A 19,793-nucleotide genomic window follows, 5' to 3' on the forward strand; every position below is an offset into this window, starting at 1 on the left:
GGTTATGTTGTGTTTAAATTTATGAACGGTTTGGCTCACGAAATTAATGCAAGGCAGCACAGATGTCGTAGGCACCTTAAGCGTTTTTATAATCCATAGATTAGAGTGCAATAGGCAGCTGACTGAGAAAGTGCAAACACATGAACACATGTATGGGCCTAAATAACAAATGTCCAAGGCTGGGATGTATGATCTGCGTGTGATTTCTGCTTAAAAAGCTGTTGGACCTTAAACTGAACAGCAGGTGGCAGTAATGGAACCCCCAGTTTCTGTGCATTTAGAGTAGGAAAATATAAACGGAGGGTTTGAAAATTGCAATCTGTAGTCAAGTTTGTAGAGCAGAAATTTAAATTTTGCATCACAATGCAGCAAGAATGTGGATTTTTATAGCAAAAAATATGAATTATGAGCTCATTCAACCACTGACTCTGATGTGGAAAGCATGATTACATCCACATACATTATATTTTGGATTGTGGCCTGGCAACCAAATTTACTCTTTTCTTTGACATTATAAAAGACATTTCCACCACAAATTGGTCCATAAAGGTTTCCAAAATGCTATGTTCCCTCAAAATATTCAAAAATAACACTGCTCCAGTGGATTATCATATCATATTAAAATGAAAAGGTTATTTTAAAGAGGAAATGCCAAACAGCTTTTCACGCCAGGCTCTTACTGTAAATTGAACATCACAGGTTTTTGTATAATATGGTAGTTAATGGCATTTAATAGCCCAACTGATTAACAGGGTAACTATTAGTGGCAGTCCACGTATAATATATATGATATATTATTGTTGCTAAAACTCCCTTGGGGGATGTTTTATGTTCTTGATTTCAGTGCTGCACCTATAAATTTTGTTATTTTGTAAATAGTTTTTTCATTAGTCATGAAGTCTATTTCTGAAGTTAAAAAGCCATAAATAAAAAGTTTTATTCCAATATATCTCTAGTTGCACGAATGATCAGTAGATGTTTTCTAGAAATGGTGAAGTAATGGACTTATTAACCACACAAAGACTTTTAAAACCCTCTATAAAAGGCGCCGTATTAGAAAATGGACATTTCAAACCAAACCCAGCTGTTGTTTGAGCAGAATCGCCCTTCTGGCTAAGCCTGAATCAGTGTTGTCATAGCAGGTGTTGGAAGCCAAACTCCTGCTCCGATCACTGACTGTTTTCACCACTGAGGGTGCTGCGGCAGTAAATTTCATGAGCCAAACGAACCAAAAAAAAAAAAAAAAAAAAGCCACACAAATATGAACTGAAAGCAGAGAGAGAACACTGATAGACATTCAGAGTTTCTAGTGTGTACATCAGAACTACACAACATTTAACATAATGCACTGTGTCTTTTTATTTCAGGCTCACCTCCTGGAGCTTCCCTCTCTTTGGATAACAAACTATGTTCTCTTGTGTTTTATTTTTTTGAGACTTGATAATGGCAGACTAATGACTTTAAAAGTCGGAGTTGCCCTTGAACATTGTATTTTTTTTATTTTTTTTTTTAAACAAAACTGAACATCATGTTATTCTCTTAAAATGTCAATTTCCAGCATGAAGGAAAACAGCTTGACTGGCAGGTAGAAGATTCAATACCGACACTGAATCAAAGCTTGTGAAAAGAAAAAGAAGAACATAAACAACTGATACCAAGTCTTTGCATAACCACAGGCTCATTTGCTCTTTCTGGGGGTCTTTGTGTGTTTGTCACAGTTGGTTTAGATCCTTCATATATAGGGAGAAAGAGAGATTAAATCTTGATTTGGAACATTTAGATGTATTTAAAAACAATGCTGTTAATGTATTTAATTTCATAATATATCTATATATATTCCATCTCTTCCATGAGTTTTATACCAAATAGAAAAATAATGAAATTGTCTTATTTTCTTCTTATCATACATTGTGCAAAGTCTCCCGCAGCCCTCCTCATGCAAAATAATCCTGCTATAATGATATTACATTCTTTTAGGTATATTGCACCTCTTGTATTACATGCCACAGTGGCACAGGGTTTACTCTACGGGGTTGTACAAGTGATAGGAGAGAACTGATGTCTTATTTAAATATTGATATGTGTTGCAGTACAATAACGGAGTTTTAAGAACTGGTAAGAAGAGGAATGCTGAGTGGAGTCGATGCTCTAATTATGGAACTTTATGCAGCACAGAAATGAAATGGCAGAGAAAGCAGGTGTTAGGGACTGTATGGAAATTAATAGTGGGTTCTTTGTTACAGAAGCAAGTTTTAGACAGGGTCTGGAATAGTTCCACTTTCCAGATTTTGAACTATTTTGTCACTCTCTTGGGAGTTTTAATAAAGAAAAAGAGACTTAATGATTTATTGTGCCACTAAAATGCACAATTATAAAGGTGTATTCTGCTCATGTACATGCACATAGCTGATGATTGCATTCGGTTTTTTAGCATCAGAAGAGGATTTATGGTCAAATTAAAGAGCCGGTGTGCAGAATTTAGTGGCATCAAGGTGGGAGGATGCTAATTTGAACCACCTTCATCATCTCTCCCTTTCTAAGCCTGTAGGAGAACATATAGAAGCTGCAAGTGTTATATAAAAATACAAACTAGGGGTCAACTGATTATCAGCCTGTCAGATCCTATATTTAGCTTTTTTTTTTTTTTGGATTACTTGCATGTTCATTCTTTTTGTAAAGTGTGACGACCCTCCACCTGGACACCAGGTGTACCTGTTCAGAAGCTGAGGGTCGTCAGCTGATTGAGACACACCTGGGATCAAGTGGCTCAGACTGCATGAAACCTCCCTCACATCCAGCATCTGCTTCCTTCTGGAGCTTCAGAAACCTGCTTTTGGTTTGTAGTCTTTAGTGCACCTTGTTGGCTTGGTTTGCATTGTAATAAAACCTTTCTTTTAGTCACCACCCTGTTGTTGTCTCCCTGATTTGTTGCAGCTTCAGAGCCGAGTTGTAACAAAAGAAATTTCTCATAAAATAAATTTGTAGTTTCCACTCTGATCACGAGCAGTGTCCCAACTTTAGCCTGATCTGATTGGTTACACGAGACAGGCAGGGGCTGTCTTAAGGATAAAAGTTAAAATGTTTTCTTTGAATTGAAATATAAATGCATTTCAGCAGTTTTTTTGTGGCATTCTAAATTCTGAAACCAAAATTTACATTTTTACTGCAAATGTGCCTCATAACGTTATTTCTTTTACACCGACAAATCAAAGATGGTTTTACCTTAGCTGACATGTTTCAACTGCAACTGCAGTCTTCTTCAGAGCGTCATCTGACGTGTGCTGACGTGTCCTTTTTATCAGGTGACCGGTCTGACAGATCTGTCAGAATCTGTCAGATAGGCCACGCCCCCCGCCGTCCGGTGGTCTCTGGAGGATGGAGTCCCAGGTATTAGAGGGTGTAGGCCCCCTCGTCCCGGTTCATGGAGCAGCTCGCCCGCTTCCTGATCTCGATGGCCTCCTTGATCCATCGTTTATGCTTGTTGGCCTCTGATGTTACAATCCTCCCCCTGTCCCAGTCCATTTGTCGGTGAAAAAGAAATAACGTTATCCTATGATAGTCAACGACAAAATGAAGATCATCCAAAAAAAAAAATGTGCCTCAGTTCTAAATATCGGGGTTGTAGAAAAATAGACCTGCTCCCCTGTTTCTAAATGAAGGGAAACGCAACAATTCATAGTTACAGGTGATTATGCACTAATGAAAACATTATTGTGAATTACAATGCGATAGATTCCACTGAATTCTTCACATTGGTGCTTTAAATGCATCATATAGACTGGGAGTTTTCACAGCCTGAGATTGTGGGGCCTCTGTTCCACCACCCCTTAGTATACTCAATTTCTGATGCCTCTGTGATAATTATGTTATTTATATATGCAACAGGCACTCAACAATTGAGCCATGTAGCGTAATACTACTGTTCAACAACTTTTGTACATAGATATGTTTAAAATAGACCTTAAAATAGACATTTATCAGCACCTGTCTTTGGGAAAGAGGGGAAAAATAGTAAAATTTCCTAAGATTACATCTCTAAATTGTCTCTTTAAGCAAATAGCATATTTAGGCTGATAAGTATTGTAATTTTCTTCTGTTTGGACCTCAACTCCGAAGGCCTGCAACCCACTTGATATAAGGACAAGGCATATCGTACTTATGGGTAAAGCTCTGTTTAAAAAAACAAAAAACATTGCGCCATTAGCATTTTTATGAGCTTAAAATCAGCTTTTAGTGCAGAAATTAAGGAGTATGTGCAAATCGAATCAAGTGTCAATAATCAAACATAAGGTGCACCTCATCTCAGTCATTTTCATAAGGTACTTTAGTGTCTTAACTGCAATTTAAACATGAATGAAGGAATAAAGTGGCCATATTCAGACATATATGATTTAAAAGATGCTGGTTGTAACATGTGACTACAAAAATATATTGTAGGCTAATAAACCAAACACTGCCAGTATCATTGGCTGACAACTTGGATAAAACTTGAAATGTTCAGGTAATACATATTGGGAGAAGACACCTAATTAAGACTGCGAAACATCTGAAACAGACAACCGGAGTTAAAGTGAAGCATCATAGAAACAGGTTAGTTTTCCTGCAGTAGAAACAGTAGCTGTTGGATGTGATTTCTTCCCTGACAAATCCTGTCTGTCTGAATGTGCCAAATCATGGGTCCAAAATCCCAGCTGCTGCTCAAAGCTTAGACTGAACCAAGCATGACGTCTGTAAGTTTTGCAGTGGATGAATAATGTTTTCATTTTCCAGTGATGATAAAGTTGAATAAAACTCTGTCAGTTTTACTGTAAGAACAAAAGACTGAATTCAACATGACATAAACTCATGGTATGTGCTAAACAGGGCCTCCTCTTTGTGGACACTGACACGGAGAGATGCTACGAGACACTGTGGACCAAAAGTCAAAGAGTGACTTTGTGGCCATGTGTTGAGCTCAGCCCATCACTTTACACAGATGAAGAAGAGGCTGAGCTGTCGGCTCGATACCATCTGGCTACGAATTCCATCAGATGGTGAGTAGGCCGTCAGGCAAACCTACAGAGCCAGAATGTGTTGGTCGGCTGGGGAGACTGTGATCCCCTCTGTGTCATCTTCAGTTTGAATGATGACAGGTGTGGCCTAAAGAATGAAAAACCAGCTCCTGAAAGGATAAAACTCTACTTTAGGATGGATTCAGTTGTGATTTATTAAGAGCAAAGCTTTTCTTTTTTTATTAGCCACCAGCTGATAAAGCTGAAGGAGGCGGTTTTGAAAACAAATTGGTCGTCACTGGGCAGAAAAATTCCATCGTAACTTTGCAGAATATTCTAATTCATGCAGTCTGAGAGAAAACTAGACTTTGCATCTCATCTTGGCAGATACCACAGGGCATTTTAACCAGATCAGATGAGAGCGTATAGAGCAACAAAGTCTGTGGTGGGAATCTGGTGCAACAGAAACAGGACTTGCAATCAGAAGAGTGAAGTTTGTTGCCTGTTTGAAGCCAGAAATCAATGTTTGTAGCTGCTGTTCCAGATTTCTGCTTCCTACAGCTTTAAAGGAACCTGGAAATGTTTAAAACCTGTCCTGTGGATTTGGCTTTATAATAACATTTTCCAACTGTGTCCTGCAGCAATCTTATCCCAATAATCAACATTTTACATACCTGCTTGTATTTTTGATGGAACCTACAGACATTTACAGTCTGACTATGCATTCCTCTCAGTTGTAGGGGGCTTTTTTTTTTTTTTTGAACTTTCAGCTCAATAATTTGTTTATCTGGCAGTAGAAACTGTTTTTGGATGCTTTTAGTCTAAAAAAAACCTATTGTGCACTACCTGCCCAGCATCAATCAGCAGACAGGCGAAATTGGCATTCAGCAGCTGAACACAGTGGAGCATTGAGCAGCTGAAGAGTAATTTTCAGGCGTACGGACACATATAGACGACCAATGAATGCTAATGTTGCTGTTTACGAGCAAGTTTGTTGTGGGAATTTAAAAGGTGATAATATACCATCCTAACACTGCAATAAAGTGGCAAAAAAATCAATTACTGCAGCATTTAGTGAGTGAAAATGCAGCGAAACATGTCTGTAATGTAGCTGCTTTCTCAAAGTATGAAGGAGTGACAAAGCAGAATTCCCACAAGACAAATTCAGACCACTGAATCAATTTTCACTGATTGGAAATTGAAGAATGAATTTGCAGGTATAAAGACAATAGTGGCTTCTTTCTTTCTGTTAATTAAAGAAGCAGCTAGTCGAGCTAGTTTGGTGAACTGTGTTGACACAGATAAGCGGCTAAAGACTGGATGGATGATCAACATGCCAATGAGGAAATACTTTATCTTACCAACAGCTTAACAGGTGTCTGACTTTACATAATATTTCGATATATTTGAAAAGAAACATGATTGTAGCTGGGATAAAGCAGCTTTGAGTGTCACACAGGCTTTATGGATGGCTATGAAATGGAGGGATCTAGTGATAAAAAGAACAAACAATGATATGAAGGATTATGCTGGCAAATTGTATTGTTGCATACATTTAGCCTAACCTTGGTAGTTTCTATTTCAATCACAACATCTGGCTCACTATGAATTTAGAGTCCCGAGTGTTTGGATTTTAAGCACATCTTAAAAACCTTAAAACTACTTTAAAATGTTTGTTTATCATTTTGACAGTTTTACAAAACTGTGAAAATATGAGTCAAGGATTAAACAAACTGTGACACAACAAACAGCATCGGCATTGTCTGCTATGCAGACACACAAACAAACACATCCTCTGGGAGAAAGGAAGTGTGTGAAAATATCAGCCACTGAGCATTTTAAGATCTTTTTTTCTTTGAGTACAAGAAAAAAAGCATATTCAAAGCTGCAAATAACAGACTATGCATTTCATTTCATGCATCATATAAAATATTAGTTCTTTCTTTTTCAATGTATTTACATTATATATTACACAATATTCTGTACAGTAAAAGTTCAATCTACACCACATTCTTAAAAATATTTTCTGACCCATAATTATTTTTACATGAAAAACAAGAATAGGAGAAAACATCCAAAAGGAACAATCCTCTGGCGGCTCTGCAGGATGTCCTTGAAGTGAAGATAGAATCCTCACTGCTTTGACTGGAGAGCTCTGCATGAAATAATCCTGTGAGGGTGACTAGAGCGCACGCACACACACATACACACACCCACACATACACACACACAGACACTTTTAGAGGGCCAGGAGAGGAGTGATGGGGAGTCCGTTACACGGATTGTGGCTCCCTGTTTCCTTGGATGAAAGGCTTTGAGCCAAACCTGCTGCCAGAGCCACAGCGAACCCAGTCCTTGGTTCTCTGCTGCTCAGGAGTTAAGTGCAAACAGCAAAAGATCCTTGTGAAAGAAGGGAAGCACGGCCTGCCCATCCAATCACTTCTCAGCCCCTGATGCATGGACTCAGTGCTGTGCTTTCAGCAGAACTCCTTCCTAGACTCCTGTCACAAAGACACCCATGTGGACAACTCCACTTCAGCCAGCTACTGTGGCTGGGCGGAAGAGCGGTCAGACAAACTATCTGCTCTGTGAGGGGCCAGCTGCTGCTGTTGCTGAAGCTGCTGCTTCTGCTGTTGTAACTGCTTCTGTTGCTGCTGTTGTAACTGTTGTTGCTGCTGTAGCTGTTGTTGCTGCTGCTGGGCTGTGGCAGTGAAGGTACCCTGCTGCTGCAAAGGAAATGCTGCTTGCAGGATCAACTGGGTGGACTGGTTTCCATGAAGGAGCCGAGGCGCCTTAAGTGAAAGATATAGATTAGCTATATAGAAAGAGCCAAGATTTAATCATAGACTGTATAAAAACAAACATGTGCAGCATCTGTAGGGTCTGAAAAGTGAAGTCCATGCAGAAGTGCTACAAACAGAGATAGTTTCTAACAGCCAGCAAGGGGCAACTCTTCTGGTTACGAAAAGAAGTCTGTTTGTATAGAAACAATCACTCAGCAACTAGTGCCACGTATCCTTAAATATCCCAAGGTGTTTGTTTTGTCAGTTACAGTCCTTTTAGGAGTAAAATAGTTGACAGAACAGGTTCTGTTTTTTAATGAGGCTACCTTGTGTTCAACAGGTTGCCATACTATTGCCATGCGTAGTGTCCCTGGGTTCTCAGTCAAAAAAGAGCAAGGCGTTGATGATTAAATGTCAAAATGGGTGAAGTCACTGTGACCACGTCCATCTCTTACATAAAGTCTGTGGCTTTAAATTAAAACTGTACTAGTCACCATTTCAAATTACGACACCATCAGTTCACTGTAAAGAAAGAGGATCTACAACAGTCCCATACACAACCACTGCCAGTGAGAGGCACACAAACGAACAAATATGTTGACACTAAGCCATCCATTTGAGCCAGGCTAGTCTAACAAAGCTATAAAACTATCAGTGCTGGAGAATGGTCTGGCTGCAACTCATCATCATTCTGCTGCAGGGGGAATAAAGCTCTGGATTGTATGCATTTGTTTAAATCAATCAGTCGTTCTGCATGGTGCTAAACCCAGGATGTAGGGATGGTGCCACTGCAAAAATAATGATGATTTCATGAGAGTAAGAAATTCACAGAAAGAAGCAAGCAGGCCTGCCTCATCTCATGATCCTAATCAACTGCAAAACCTGACATTTTCAGTGTGTAGGTTGCTCCTCAGAGGTTGTTGTTTCTTGAAGCTAAAGTGATTTGAAAATTGTAACACGCAGATAGAAGAGGAGAAATCCATGTGAAATGTGCACTGGAAATGGAAAGCTTATACCACAGGTCTACAACTGATGAGTAAGACTACAGCTAGACCAGGAAATCAGCTTATAAAAATATATATCGGTTAGTGTACACAAACTAACAAGAAATTGCAGTACAAAACAATGTCACTAGCACTTAGTTGATCCTCAAGAGAGCACTAGACAAGTTGATTTTTCAATAAATTTAAATCAAAAACTAAGGGTTTTGTATCAAGACTGTTAAAAAAGAGAAATCAGCTAACACACTGATGTGGGATCCCTTTTTTAAACTTACATATATCTGTATCACTTTCTCTAAAATCTAACAATGGTCAGGTTATACCATCTGTAGGACGTATTGAACAGTCAGTAGTCTGTGTTGAACTGCAGCCAGAAATTCTGTTCCACTTACATTCCACTAAACAAAGCTTGAATGTTCCTCATTGTATTGTAATCAGAACCACAAGGTCATACAATTGACATTCTCCACCTCTGTGAACACGTCTGGAAAAATATTTAGATTTGTAGTCAATCACCATCTGCCATAAGGTAACCAAGGAAATCATAATTTATTCTTCTTTTTGCCTGTAGTTGTGTAACCAGTTCACAGATAGTTATAAGAGTGTCATTCAACTGCAGAGTAGCAGTGCTCCTTTCTCTGTGTAGTGGCATCACAGGCATGCCTCCATACATTTCACTGAATGAAAATGTGATGTGGGCAGAGTGACATTCTATGAGCACATGTATACTTAAATCTATTGAAACTGAAATTTTAACTGGTCACCTCAACAGCCAGCTGCCGATGGTTTAGTTAAGAAATATGATCTTATTTTGCACAGAATCATGACAACTGGCAAGAAAGTGTCAACACTTCAGTGTTACCTGCAGGAACTGTGTTTGCTGCTGCGTCAGAGATGCCTGTCCGGGCTGCATGGCCGTGACCTGCGACTGCTGCTGTACCTGCTGCACCTGCTGCTCCTGCTGCTGCTGTTGCTGTTGCTGTGGTGGCTGTTGGGAAATACTGATAGTCTGTGTCTGGCCCTGCTGAGGAGCGAAGGCCGTCACCACTTGGCCCATAAACATGGTTGTGGGAACCATGACAGCCCCACATGCCATCTGTCCTGTCACTAGCTTGGTGAGCAGCTGAGGACCTGCAGGAAACCTGTAAGAGACACAAAATAGGTCAGGATAGTTCTCTTGCATATGAAACTGCATTGTAGAGACACTTAAAGTTAATGGCAACATGGCACTACTTGATAACAAATTGACTTTGTGTAAAGGATGCAGATTTAAAAAGAGATTCAAACCTAATCTGAGCCGCACGGTCCTGTGCAAATGTTGCCACAGCAGGAGTGTTGGATCCAGTATTCTGTGCCAGGCTTGTGGCAATCTGAACCACGTTAGCAGGGCTTTGCTGAGGGATCATCATTGTGTTGTAGAGAGATGCAGGCAGTGGATTTTGTTGAGGCTGCAGAGTAAGAGACGACCGCTGAGACTGAAATACACAAAACTGGAGTCAGAAACATGAGCTACAGCACACTGGATAGAAAAATCTATCAATAAAAGGTGCCAGTTAGAGGATGTGTTAAGTGTTTTTAATGAATGGTAAGGTGAAAAGGAGTTGTCTAGTTTGTCTGACCTGTGAGAGTGCTGTGCTCTGTTCCCGCAGCAGTGTTTGCTGCTGGGATTGGGGTTGGACAGTATGTTGTTGCTGTATGCTGTTCTGTAGAGGCCCTGCAGAGACCACCTGGCCCTGCATGGTGAGTGTGCCCCCCTGTTGTACAGTGGTCCCCTGGGCCATCTGAACAGAGCTTATATTCAGTCCTCCAGCTCCTTTCTGCAGGAACATCTGAAACGGGCATCAATGATTCAGACTGCAACTCAAATTCTAACAGTAACTACAACAGCAAATAAATAAAAACTAAATTTTAAAAAAGGGCAAAGCTATCATTTATTTAACGGACTATATGTTCACTCAATCCCGAGCACTTCAGTCCCACCTGTAGACTCTGGCCCTGCACCCTCTGCAGCTCCTCCTGGATCTGCCGTAGTTCATCCTGCTGCCTCTGAATGTTGGCCTCAATCATTCTGGTCCTCTGCTCCAGCTGCTCTTTCAGGTGTTGCATTGCTTCTAACTGACTGGAGAACTGCACCATTGACTGACAAAGAATGAAGATACGTTATGCAATGTGTTGTAAATGGTGGCTATGGCTGTTGTATGTAAAGTTTAATAAAAGTATATATACATTTTACAAAGCCATAAACGATATTGACTAGACAACATTTGCCTGTAACAAATTACCTCTTACATCCTGCATAACAGATATGAAAATGTTCATGTGCACTATATTTTTTACTTTATCCAAAAACTTTTACAACAACATGAAGCATTGTGAAATAAGATCAATCCTCAAAAACAACTTTACTGAATTTTTCTATTAATAAACCATGGCATAATTATAGAGGATATTATCAAAAAGTTCTCAGAGTGTGTATAAAAATATATATAGTATTGGTTATATTTTTATAATAGTATAAAAATGAAAAACTGTGTATGATTCAATTTTGGTGACCATCTGCTTCAAAGCAGTGTCTTTCTGCAGTGATACGGTGCCACTGCAACACTTCTAACCCTCCCTGAAAGCCCTGTCCTATAAACATGTCAAGCACCATCTGTGATGAGAACTGAATCTCCTAAAGTGTCTCAAAACAGCAACCCTTCAACTTGCATTTCATTTTGCGAAAGAGGAAAAAGTCATTGGGAGCCAAATCTAGCGAGTGAGGTCGGTCAGGAGGGATGATTGCAGCCCAAAAACAATTTTACTCAAGCATACCAACCACCCTGTGATGAGGCGCATAGCACATTGTAGCATCTACGTTTCATTGCACCACAGTTCAGGTAGTTTGAACGTTCACCCTAAGCCACCCCAGTCCATCCCTGGAGAGCTAAAAACTGGTGCACAACCAGGTGAATGTTGAAGAACACAATAAGCAAGGAGCTCCTGGTGTGCCCCTGACCAAAATGCACCTTGTCTGGTCTTAGAAACTGTGGGCTCTTTCATAGTAAAACTGCTGCTTTTTCTCTTGGTAGTAGCCTCTCATCACTAGTTATTATGCTATGTGTAACACGGGTCCTACTGTTAATTGCACTATCATGCAGTATCCTAATTCATGACAGTCGGTGCTCACACATGTTGCACCACGAACAGTATCAGAACTTTCTGATCAAACGTCGTATTAAGAATAAATCCAGTAATGAAGCTCCACAGACAAAATCAGCGACATATCATGTGTATGAAAAGACAGTCTAGCACCTGCTATAATTTCATAATTAGGCTTTACAACAAATTAAATAAGTGTCCTACCTGGTTGTTAGTCTGAATTTGTTGTTGAGGCTGCTGTTGCTGCTGTGAAACCATAGCAGGTGCCATGTTCTGCCCTGTATTCTGGGAGCTCATCGACTGCTGATGGACACAACAGACACAAAAAGGATGAAGTCCTCATGAAATTACTCATGATCCAGGGCACTGTTAGGCAGAAATCTGACACCAAACTCTGTTCTTGTCCTTTCACTGACCTGACTGCTGATAGATGATCTTCGCTGTGACGTCATCTCCACAGCAGAGACAGACTGCCTGCCGGGTGTACTCCTATCTCCCTGGAGCTTCATCTGTGATGCTGAAGGGAAAATATAAACACAATGATGAGATTCAAAAAAACATACTTAATATAAAGTAATATCAGTGATGGAGATACCCTGTGAGAGTGTCAAACTGCTTGATAATTAACAGGCTACTGGTGAAGGTGCTTACAGGCCGGGTCAGATACAGCGGTGTGCGAGGATTTGCGTGAGCTGCGAGATGAGGCCGAAGGCGTCCGGCTGCGGTCGAAGCCGTCCAAAACCTCCTTCAGGCTGGAAGTGTTGAGCTCAGAGCCTGAGTCCTGGGGCTGCTGTCACAAAGCATTGTAACAGGTCACTACAACTCCATTCATCTGTTAATTCATTTTAAAGAAAGGTGTTGGACAAATGTTTCACCTTGTCAGCTGTCATCTCTGGCGGTGATTCTTCAATGCCGAGCTCTCTGCGCTGTTCTGCTCTTACTTCAGCATAACTGTGAAGCAAAGACAGTGAATGAAAAGCACGTTTCTCTGCTTTAATATTTAGGAATGTTAAGTAACGGAGGCTATGTGTTCCACTTACCTTACAACAGTGTGTGTGCAGACAATGAACTCTGGTCTGGAGTTCCACTGGTGATAAGTGATGTAGTAATGAGTTTGAAGCCAAATCCACTGCTGCCCTTTGGTGAGGAATCTGTAGTAGCAGGACTTTCCCTTGCCATATTGCATTACTAAAAACGAATGAAGAGCAGATAGCTGTTTGCTGTTTGAAAGCTTAAGAAGACAACTATAGCGACAGATCAGCTCACTTTACTAGCGGCTGACAGAAGTGTACTCACAGTGTTCGTGGCATTTGGCCAGAGTCTCCAAGTCATCTACATGGTAGTAGTCATACCCTGATGTACCCAGGACCTCAAATGGGAGGTAACCTATGATGGGTGGAGCTCTGGAAAAACACAGTAAATATTATTGAGATGAATCACTGAAAGCTATTTTGCAAATCTGTTAATGTGAAACGAGGGCTGTACAATTCTGGCAGTTCTGATTATTATAATTAATTGATTTAAAGTTTTTTTAATTGCACTTTCACATTTAACAAACAGACCAGTGCAATCATTTTCATGCTTTGATATATTCCTGCAAATGTACCAGTCTCTGCATCTAAATTATCTGTTTTTCACGTGAATCAGTGCATCATCGTGAAACAAAATATAAAAAAAACTGTACCCAACATCTGTTTAGAGACTGTCACTATAATTTACTGATATTCCCTTAATGTCTCACACGCAGGCTACAGTAAACACTAGCTAGGCAGCTGTGTACACAAGATAGAAATAAGGTGTTTTAATGTCAAAATTACCAAAGTTGAAACCAACTGATTTTATTTATATGGGTTGTTCTCTATAAGCAGAGCATTTGTAATATTTTCAATTTCATGGCCTGTCATGTTCATTGTCAAAATGGTGTTTGTTAATCTTGGATTAATTGTGCTGCTGTATGTTAAACTATACCTAACGCCCTGCAACTACGTCATCACATACTGTAATTTAGGGGCTAATTATCAAAGAGCTTTTACAGTAAAAGGAAAAAAAGTGTTTTTTCATAAGGGGCTCTGAAACAAAAGCAGAGCTTGAAGTTAGTGTGCAGAACTTCTACATATAAATGAACATCCATTACAGTCAAGCCAAATGAATTCACGCAATGCCGATTATGTGGCAGGTGAATCTTGCTGAACTTCACAGAATGACACAGTTTTTAATCTAGTTTCTGTGGTCATGTTTCTGCTCCGGTGCACCAGTAGCAATGAGTTTTACATCAACCAGCAATGACTGGTTTGACAGAGCTAAAAAGGGAAGTAACCATAGCGATGGAGAAGGCTGCAGGAAATAGGACTACTGGTGAAAATCACAGAAAGTGTTCAAAAAAGCTTTTGATGCTCCACATAAAAACGAAATTTGACATTCAGGGGAAGGATTATAGTCTAAAAATGAAAGGAACACTGTAGACATGGCTCATAAGCATGTGTTGACAGTGTCTCTGTAATTACTGTCATTGCTACAAACTGGAGACACAAGATCGGTTCTGCACTTTCAAAGAAAAATCCCCTCAATCATAGGCTTTGGCTCATTTACAGCCATGTGATTTAGGCTCCATCGATCTGAACCATAACACCACGATGACTTGACTGTCTGGTCGACACTTTAACAATCCACAGTCCCATTGAGTTTTTCATCACTGCCGCAGAGATAATCAGGTTAAACAGTCACATTTATAGAGATGTTTAAGCTGTGACGCTCGTCTTGACCAACTGCTGGTCACAGGCATAAAGTTTGCTTTGGGCACCTGCAGTTTAATTCATTTGTTCTATCGCAAGGGGAAAAAAAAAATCAAGATCCACTGTTGCCTTTTGGTTCTGGTCTAGTTCATGCTGACTCAAGTTTTTACAAACAAACCAAGAGGAGTAAGCATAAAGGTATACAGACTGACAGGTAACTCTTTGATTGGACAGTTTTGGTGATATGATCCTGCATCATCTGCACAACATGAACCCATGTAGGTAAACATGTAGGTGACTGACTGCGGGTCAAGCTGCTCTTGTTGTTGTTTACAAGTTAAAAGATATGTTCTCTGGAGTCACAGCATGCCTTTGAAGAAACAGTGTACCACAAACATTCGTAATGCATTTGATATGTAATGAAGAGTGACAGAAATGGAACAAAACAAAGCAATCTTGTAGATTTATGATGGAAACCATTCCTGTGTGATCACTGGCTTTTGTTCACCATTTAATGGAGAAATGCGATAGTAAATTAAGTTGGACAAATGCTCAACACACCTCTAGTTTACTAGAAAATGCCTGCAATTACAAGCTGATGTGCACATATATCATCATAGTTACCAAATAGGTTGTTTATAGATGCTTACATTGCTTATACAAATGAGTTTTTTTTTTTTATTTTACAGTTCATGATTCACAAATAGATTTAAATTACATATCGAGCCTCACAGTCACGAACAAACTGCACCAGAACTTAACTGAAAAAAGACTAAAGTCATCTTTTTCAGGTAGTTTCGCAACAATATCAGGATGTAAATTGAACCAAACAGGTTAGACGTGAGTGTAAACTCAATGAATGATCAGCGCAAAAACTTTGCTCAACAGGAATCATTTGGGTTTGTCAGATTTCTCTCCACTATATGGTTAACATCTTCACCCCACTGTGGAGTGCCTTTGACACATGTTATGACATGTATATATACGTGTTGAAACAGCAAAATGAAAATATATCTTTCAATAACCAAGCATTGCCATTTATAAATTAGAGAAAAACTTTACCTATGGTCCAAGAAGAGAAACTTCCATTCTAAACTATGTCTGGAAGTGAATTCCTCATTAGGCTCCTCTACAGTGCACATCTCCTGTGAGAGATGAGTAGAATATATTTAGACATCACACATAACATAATAATTACAAACAATATGAAACGAAATCCAGTCTCGATGTATTAAGTAGTGACTGGATAGATTCAAGTAATGTTTAGAAATCAAAAGGCAAAACAAAACAAAACCGTTCTCAATTCCCTTGCTAACCCTCAAAAAAGCTTTGTAAACTATTGTTTTGGAAACCAAAAGCTAATCACATATTTTAAGATGTATGTCAGTTTACATTATTTAATGCCTGTCATGCAAACAAAAAAACCTTTTGTACACAGTCTGGAACCGACACTGAATTTGCTCTGAACTTTGTTTGCATTGTGTCCTAATATTCCAAATCCTTAAATGTTAGGTTATGATACTTTAATGGCGTTAGTGCGATCATAGTAACCAGCATTATCAAGAAAAAATACTTATGGCTTGTTTTTGCTTCAGACAATAGAATTTATTCAACACAGTAAGACATGAAATAAAATATAAGTGAGAAATAAAATATATAAAAGGCCTTAGAATTGAATATATTCCTAGATAATATGTTGCATCAGTATGTTGTGTTCATAAATTCTAACAATTTTCTTTCAAAAACTCAATTTCAACATTACAGATTGCAATATTTCCATAACTTTTTTGGATTTCTAAAAAACATGAGTTTAGTTTTTTAATATACAGACAAAATATTATCATCAAACTAAGTTTTGAGAATTTCTGGCTCCCTTTCTGCTATCTGAGTCCAATCAAGAAAGAAAACCTGCTATTTTGTTTACGTAACATTTTAACTATCCTCTCCTGTTTGTCAAATACTACCTCACATTCCCTTTATGCTTTCCTTTCTTTCAAGTTTTCCCATATCAATTCCAGTATAACTGTCTTGTGTGTTATTCCATGATGATGATGGGTTATCATTTGATTTTTACTCCACAGTCACAATTTTAAACATGCTAAGTAAATGAAACAGCAGCTCTTTAACTCAGGAGGAAGAAACATGTTACACAGCACCAACAGATGAAGTGTTTTTAAGCAGTGGAAAAGTGGTTGTCAGTAGAGGCCAATGGGAACTGCACATTATGGCTGACAGGAGCCCAAAAAGGTTTGCCTTGGAGTGACTGAGCAACTATTAGTGTGGAGCCGTGCTCTAATTAAAACTACCTTTTTTTCAAACCCTGAAGCATGAACCACATAAAAGGAGAGGTGTCAGAACAGCTAATGATTCTTACCTTTATAAACTGTGGTTTCGCTAGCCTTACAGTTGCTATGAGACATACTCTGTCTTCAAAGGCAGAGTGAAGCGATCGCTGGATCACTCCTTCAAAACCGTTTCGGGTACAGTTAGGCACTGGGAAAAAAATGTAAACTTTAAACCTTTCACACACAAAAAAATTGAGCTCCACCACCATACTTCGTGTCATGTAACTCACCATTATTCAGGGACTTGAAATTTCCAATGAATTTGACATATTCGTACACAGGGGGCTCTTTGGGGTCGATTGTCCCTCGGAGCATGTGGCAACAGAACTCTATCTGATTTTTAGCTGAAATAAAAAATAAAAATAACCTCAACAACATTAAAACATAAGAAGTGAAGAAAAAAACACTCGTGATGACTAAATATACAAATAAAGTAACACGGTAATATAATAAAACAACTGAAAATGTCAAGATGAGAAGGAAAAATACCACTTACTTTTTAAATACTCAGGTGTCAGCGTCTCTCCCTCCATGACGTGAGAGGACAGAGCCTTGTACACATCTGACTGTTCCCCCATTGGCAGGAAGTTTAACAGATTCTGATCCACAAGATCAGACTGAAACATGAAAATCGAATTAACCTTTGAGCAGCAAACAACTGACACTAATGGTTGTTGTTTTAGATTTGTGTACAAACGACCAGCTTATCAATATTTCATAACTTGAACAGTTTATACTCACAGGTAGGTGTTCTAGTAGGGATGACACGCTCTCAGAGACATAGATTATATTCCCGTCAGTCATAATTGCAAGGAAAAATCCATCTAACGCCTGACAGAAACAAAACGTTCTCTTTTAATTTACTTATATTTCTGCATGGAAACCAAAGGAAAGCCAGTACAAAACAATGCCTCACCTCCAACATCAGCTGAGTGAACTCTTCATTACTAAGAAAAGGAGGTTTCCAGTCTTGTCTGATCTCAGTTGACTCTGAGTGAGCAGCGTTTTCTGATAGAGGAGACATAAAACATGCAGCTCACAACTGCCCAAATCTCAATGCCAAGCAGATATCTGGCCTTCGTGAGAGTTTCTTACCCTTATGTTTGTGCAGAAAGTCGATGCTCTTCTGCAAAATAGTGGACTTGTCCATCTTCCGGGTGTTGCCTGGCAACATGGTACCCAGCTCCTTGATGAGGACATTGAACTGATCTCTGCGTTTCTTCTCAGACTTGTTTCGGGACACACTGTTGATATAGAAGTACAACACATTTTCTTTAGATTGAATTAGCCACTTTCAGATATGCACCGCTTTTTCACTAATCCGATTGCATCTAAATGTATCAGCTTCATGTCTGAATGGACACCATTGTCACTATATCATAACAGCAGTCTTCCTTGGTCAGGCCTTGTAGAATTCAATCTGCATCAGACTTTACATGTGTGATCACAGTCCAGCCTAATGAATTCTATAGACCAAAACACAGTGGCAGAGAGAGCGCCAGCTGGTGGATGGGTCACTGTGAAACAGGAAGTGATATCTAACTAGCCTGTACATTCTCCAATCTGCCTCAAACTTTACATGTGTGATCACAATCCAGCCCTGATAACATACCCAGGCCAGTATACATTCACAGTAATAGCGCCACCTGGTGGACATGCTTGGATTCGCTGACTGGCAAGGATGCGAGGACCCGACCAATGCTGCTTGCAGCTTTAATTTTAATTTAATTGTTTAAAAACAGTATTTAGGTTAGCATCACATGTGGACACATTTTTCAGTGTTTAGGAAATCATAAATATACAAGGCAGGCTGCTAGTTATTGTTATGTGAATTTTTATATGCGTGCTATTAGTTACGATTTAGTCTTTTATTTTTCAGCTTATGTTAAGGTATTACATGTAAATGAAGTCGTGAGAAACATGTAAACAATGTAAAAGTGACCTGTCTCTGAATAGCAGAATGACATCACCTTACTAGACTGGTGAAGCAGCAATGTCATGTATCCCCTGTCATAACGGCCTATAGTTTGCCCAAAGGTTAAAACCAAGACCTCAACTGCACTGAATTTAGGCAAATAAACCACATTAATCTTAAACAGGAACTTAAACCGTTTTTTTGACTAAATATAACAAGTAATATATTTAAAAATAAGTCTTGTAAGAACTGAAGTAGTTATATCACAGAGGCTGTCTGTTTTTAACTTCACTGAAAGGCTTTGATCTGAAAAACAAACCACAGGGATCGTACCGTTTCGCTTTGTCCTTTTCATCTTCTTCCATTAACCCATCAAAGATACTGCTGTCATCCCTGCAGAGTGAGCAAACCAACAGTTGAAGCAGATCATCTAATATTCACTCTCCAGTGAACTTGTATGAGCGCTCTGATAAGTCATTGCTACTTTATTTGAAGTAAAAGCAGTAGAAATAAAAGTGAACACATAGAACTCATTGTATCCCTGAAGTGACTTTTATTTTACTGAAACACTAACTGATCGATCGATGGGTGATAAATTATTCATAAATCATCCATCTTGTAAATTAAATATGTGGTTCATTTGGACTGTTGCTCAGACAGAAGAGGGGGTTCTTGATAAGCCAAATGTTTAACTCACCGGTCAATGCTTGAGGTCATTTTTTTTTTTCCTGTTCAGGGTCGCAATGTTGGAGAGGGATCTTTTAATCGTGAGGTAGACATTTGTGAATGAACCTTTGAAGAAAAAGATATGAAATTAAACATCGTCACAGCCTCATCACCACCTAAGGAATAAAAACAAACAAATCAGACGATAAAACTAGATCT

General features: G+C 39.2%; 1 protein-coding gene across 10 annotated transcripts in view; it reads right to left on the reverse strand.

Moving 5' to 3' along the window:
- Window positions 1–6,325: 6,325 nt before the first annotated feature.
- clocka (clock circadian regulator a) overlaps window positions 6,326–19,793 on the reverse strand; it is a 37,178-nt gene continuing 23,710 nt past the window's right edge. For 6 of the 10 annotated variants that reach the window (XM_035948848.2, XM_035948847.2, XM_055016940.1 and 3 more), the window contains 20 exons: window positions 19,606–19,700; window positions 19,242–19,301; window positions 18,089–18,237; window positions 17,910–18,001; window positions 17,735–17,824; window positions 17,490–17,610; window positions 17,224–17,337; window positions 17,023–17,141; window positions 15,711–15,793; window positions 13,213–13,319; window positions 12,957–13,104; window positions 12,792–12,867; window positions 12,568–12,706; window positions 12,333–12,433; window positions 12,121–12,219; window positions 10,756–10,914; window positions 10,395–10,604; window positions 10,063–10,250; window positions 9,638–9,917; window positions 6,326–7,783 (listed from right to left, as the gene is read on the reverse strand). In XM_035948848.2, the coding sequence (XP_035804741.2) occupies window positions 7,535–7,783; window positions 9,638–9,917; window positions 10,063–10,250; window positions 10,395–10,604; window positions 10,756–10,914; window positions 12,121–12,219; window positions 12,333–12,433; window positions 12,568–12,706; window positions 12,792–12,867; window positions 12,957–13,104; window positions 13,213–13,319; window positions 15,711–15,793; window positions 17,023–17,141; window positions 17,224–17,337; window positions 17,490–17,610; window positions 17,735–17,824; window positions 17,910–18,001; window positions 18,089–18,237; window positions 19,242–19,301; window positions 19,606–19,625 (2,604 nt within the window). In that variant the 5' untranslated portion in view covers window positions 19,626–19,700 and the 3' untranslated portion in view covers window positions 6,326–7,534. The remainder of the gene's footprint in view (window positions 7,784–9,637; window positions 9,918–10,062; window positions 10,251–10,394; window positions 10,605–10,755; window positions 10,915–12,120; window positions 12,220–12,332; window positions 12,434–12,567; window positions 12,707–12,791; window positions 12,868–12,956; window positions 13,105–13,212; window positions 13,320–15,710; window positions 15,794–17,022; window positions 17,142–17,223; window positions 17,338–17,489; window positions 17,611–17,734; window positions 17,825–17,909; window positions 18,002–18,088; window positions 18,238–19,241; window positions 19,302–19,605; window positions 19,701–19,793) is intronic. The other 4 variants (XM_035948855.2, XM_035948853.2, XM_035948854.2 and 1 more) reach the window with 4 other exon arrangements.

This window comes from Amphiprion ocellaris, chromosome 2, assembly GCF_022539595.1.
Source record: "Amphiprion ocellaris isolate individual 3 ecotype Okinawa chromosome 2, ASM2253959v1, whole genome shotgun sequence".
Classification (NCBI taxonomy): domain Eukaryota; kingdom Metazoa; phylum Chordata; class Actinopteri; family Pomacentridae; genus Amphiprion; species Amphiprion ocellaris.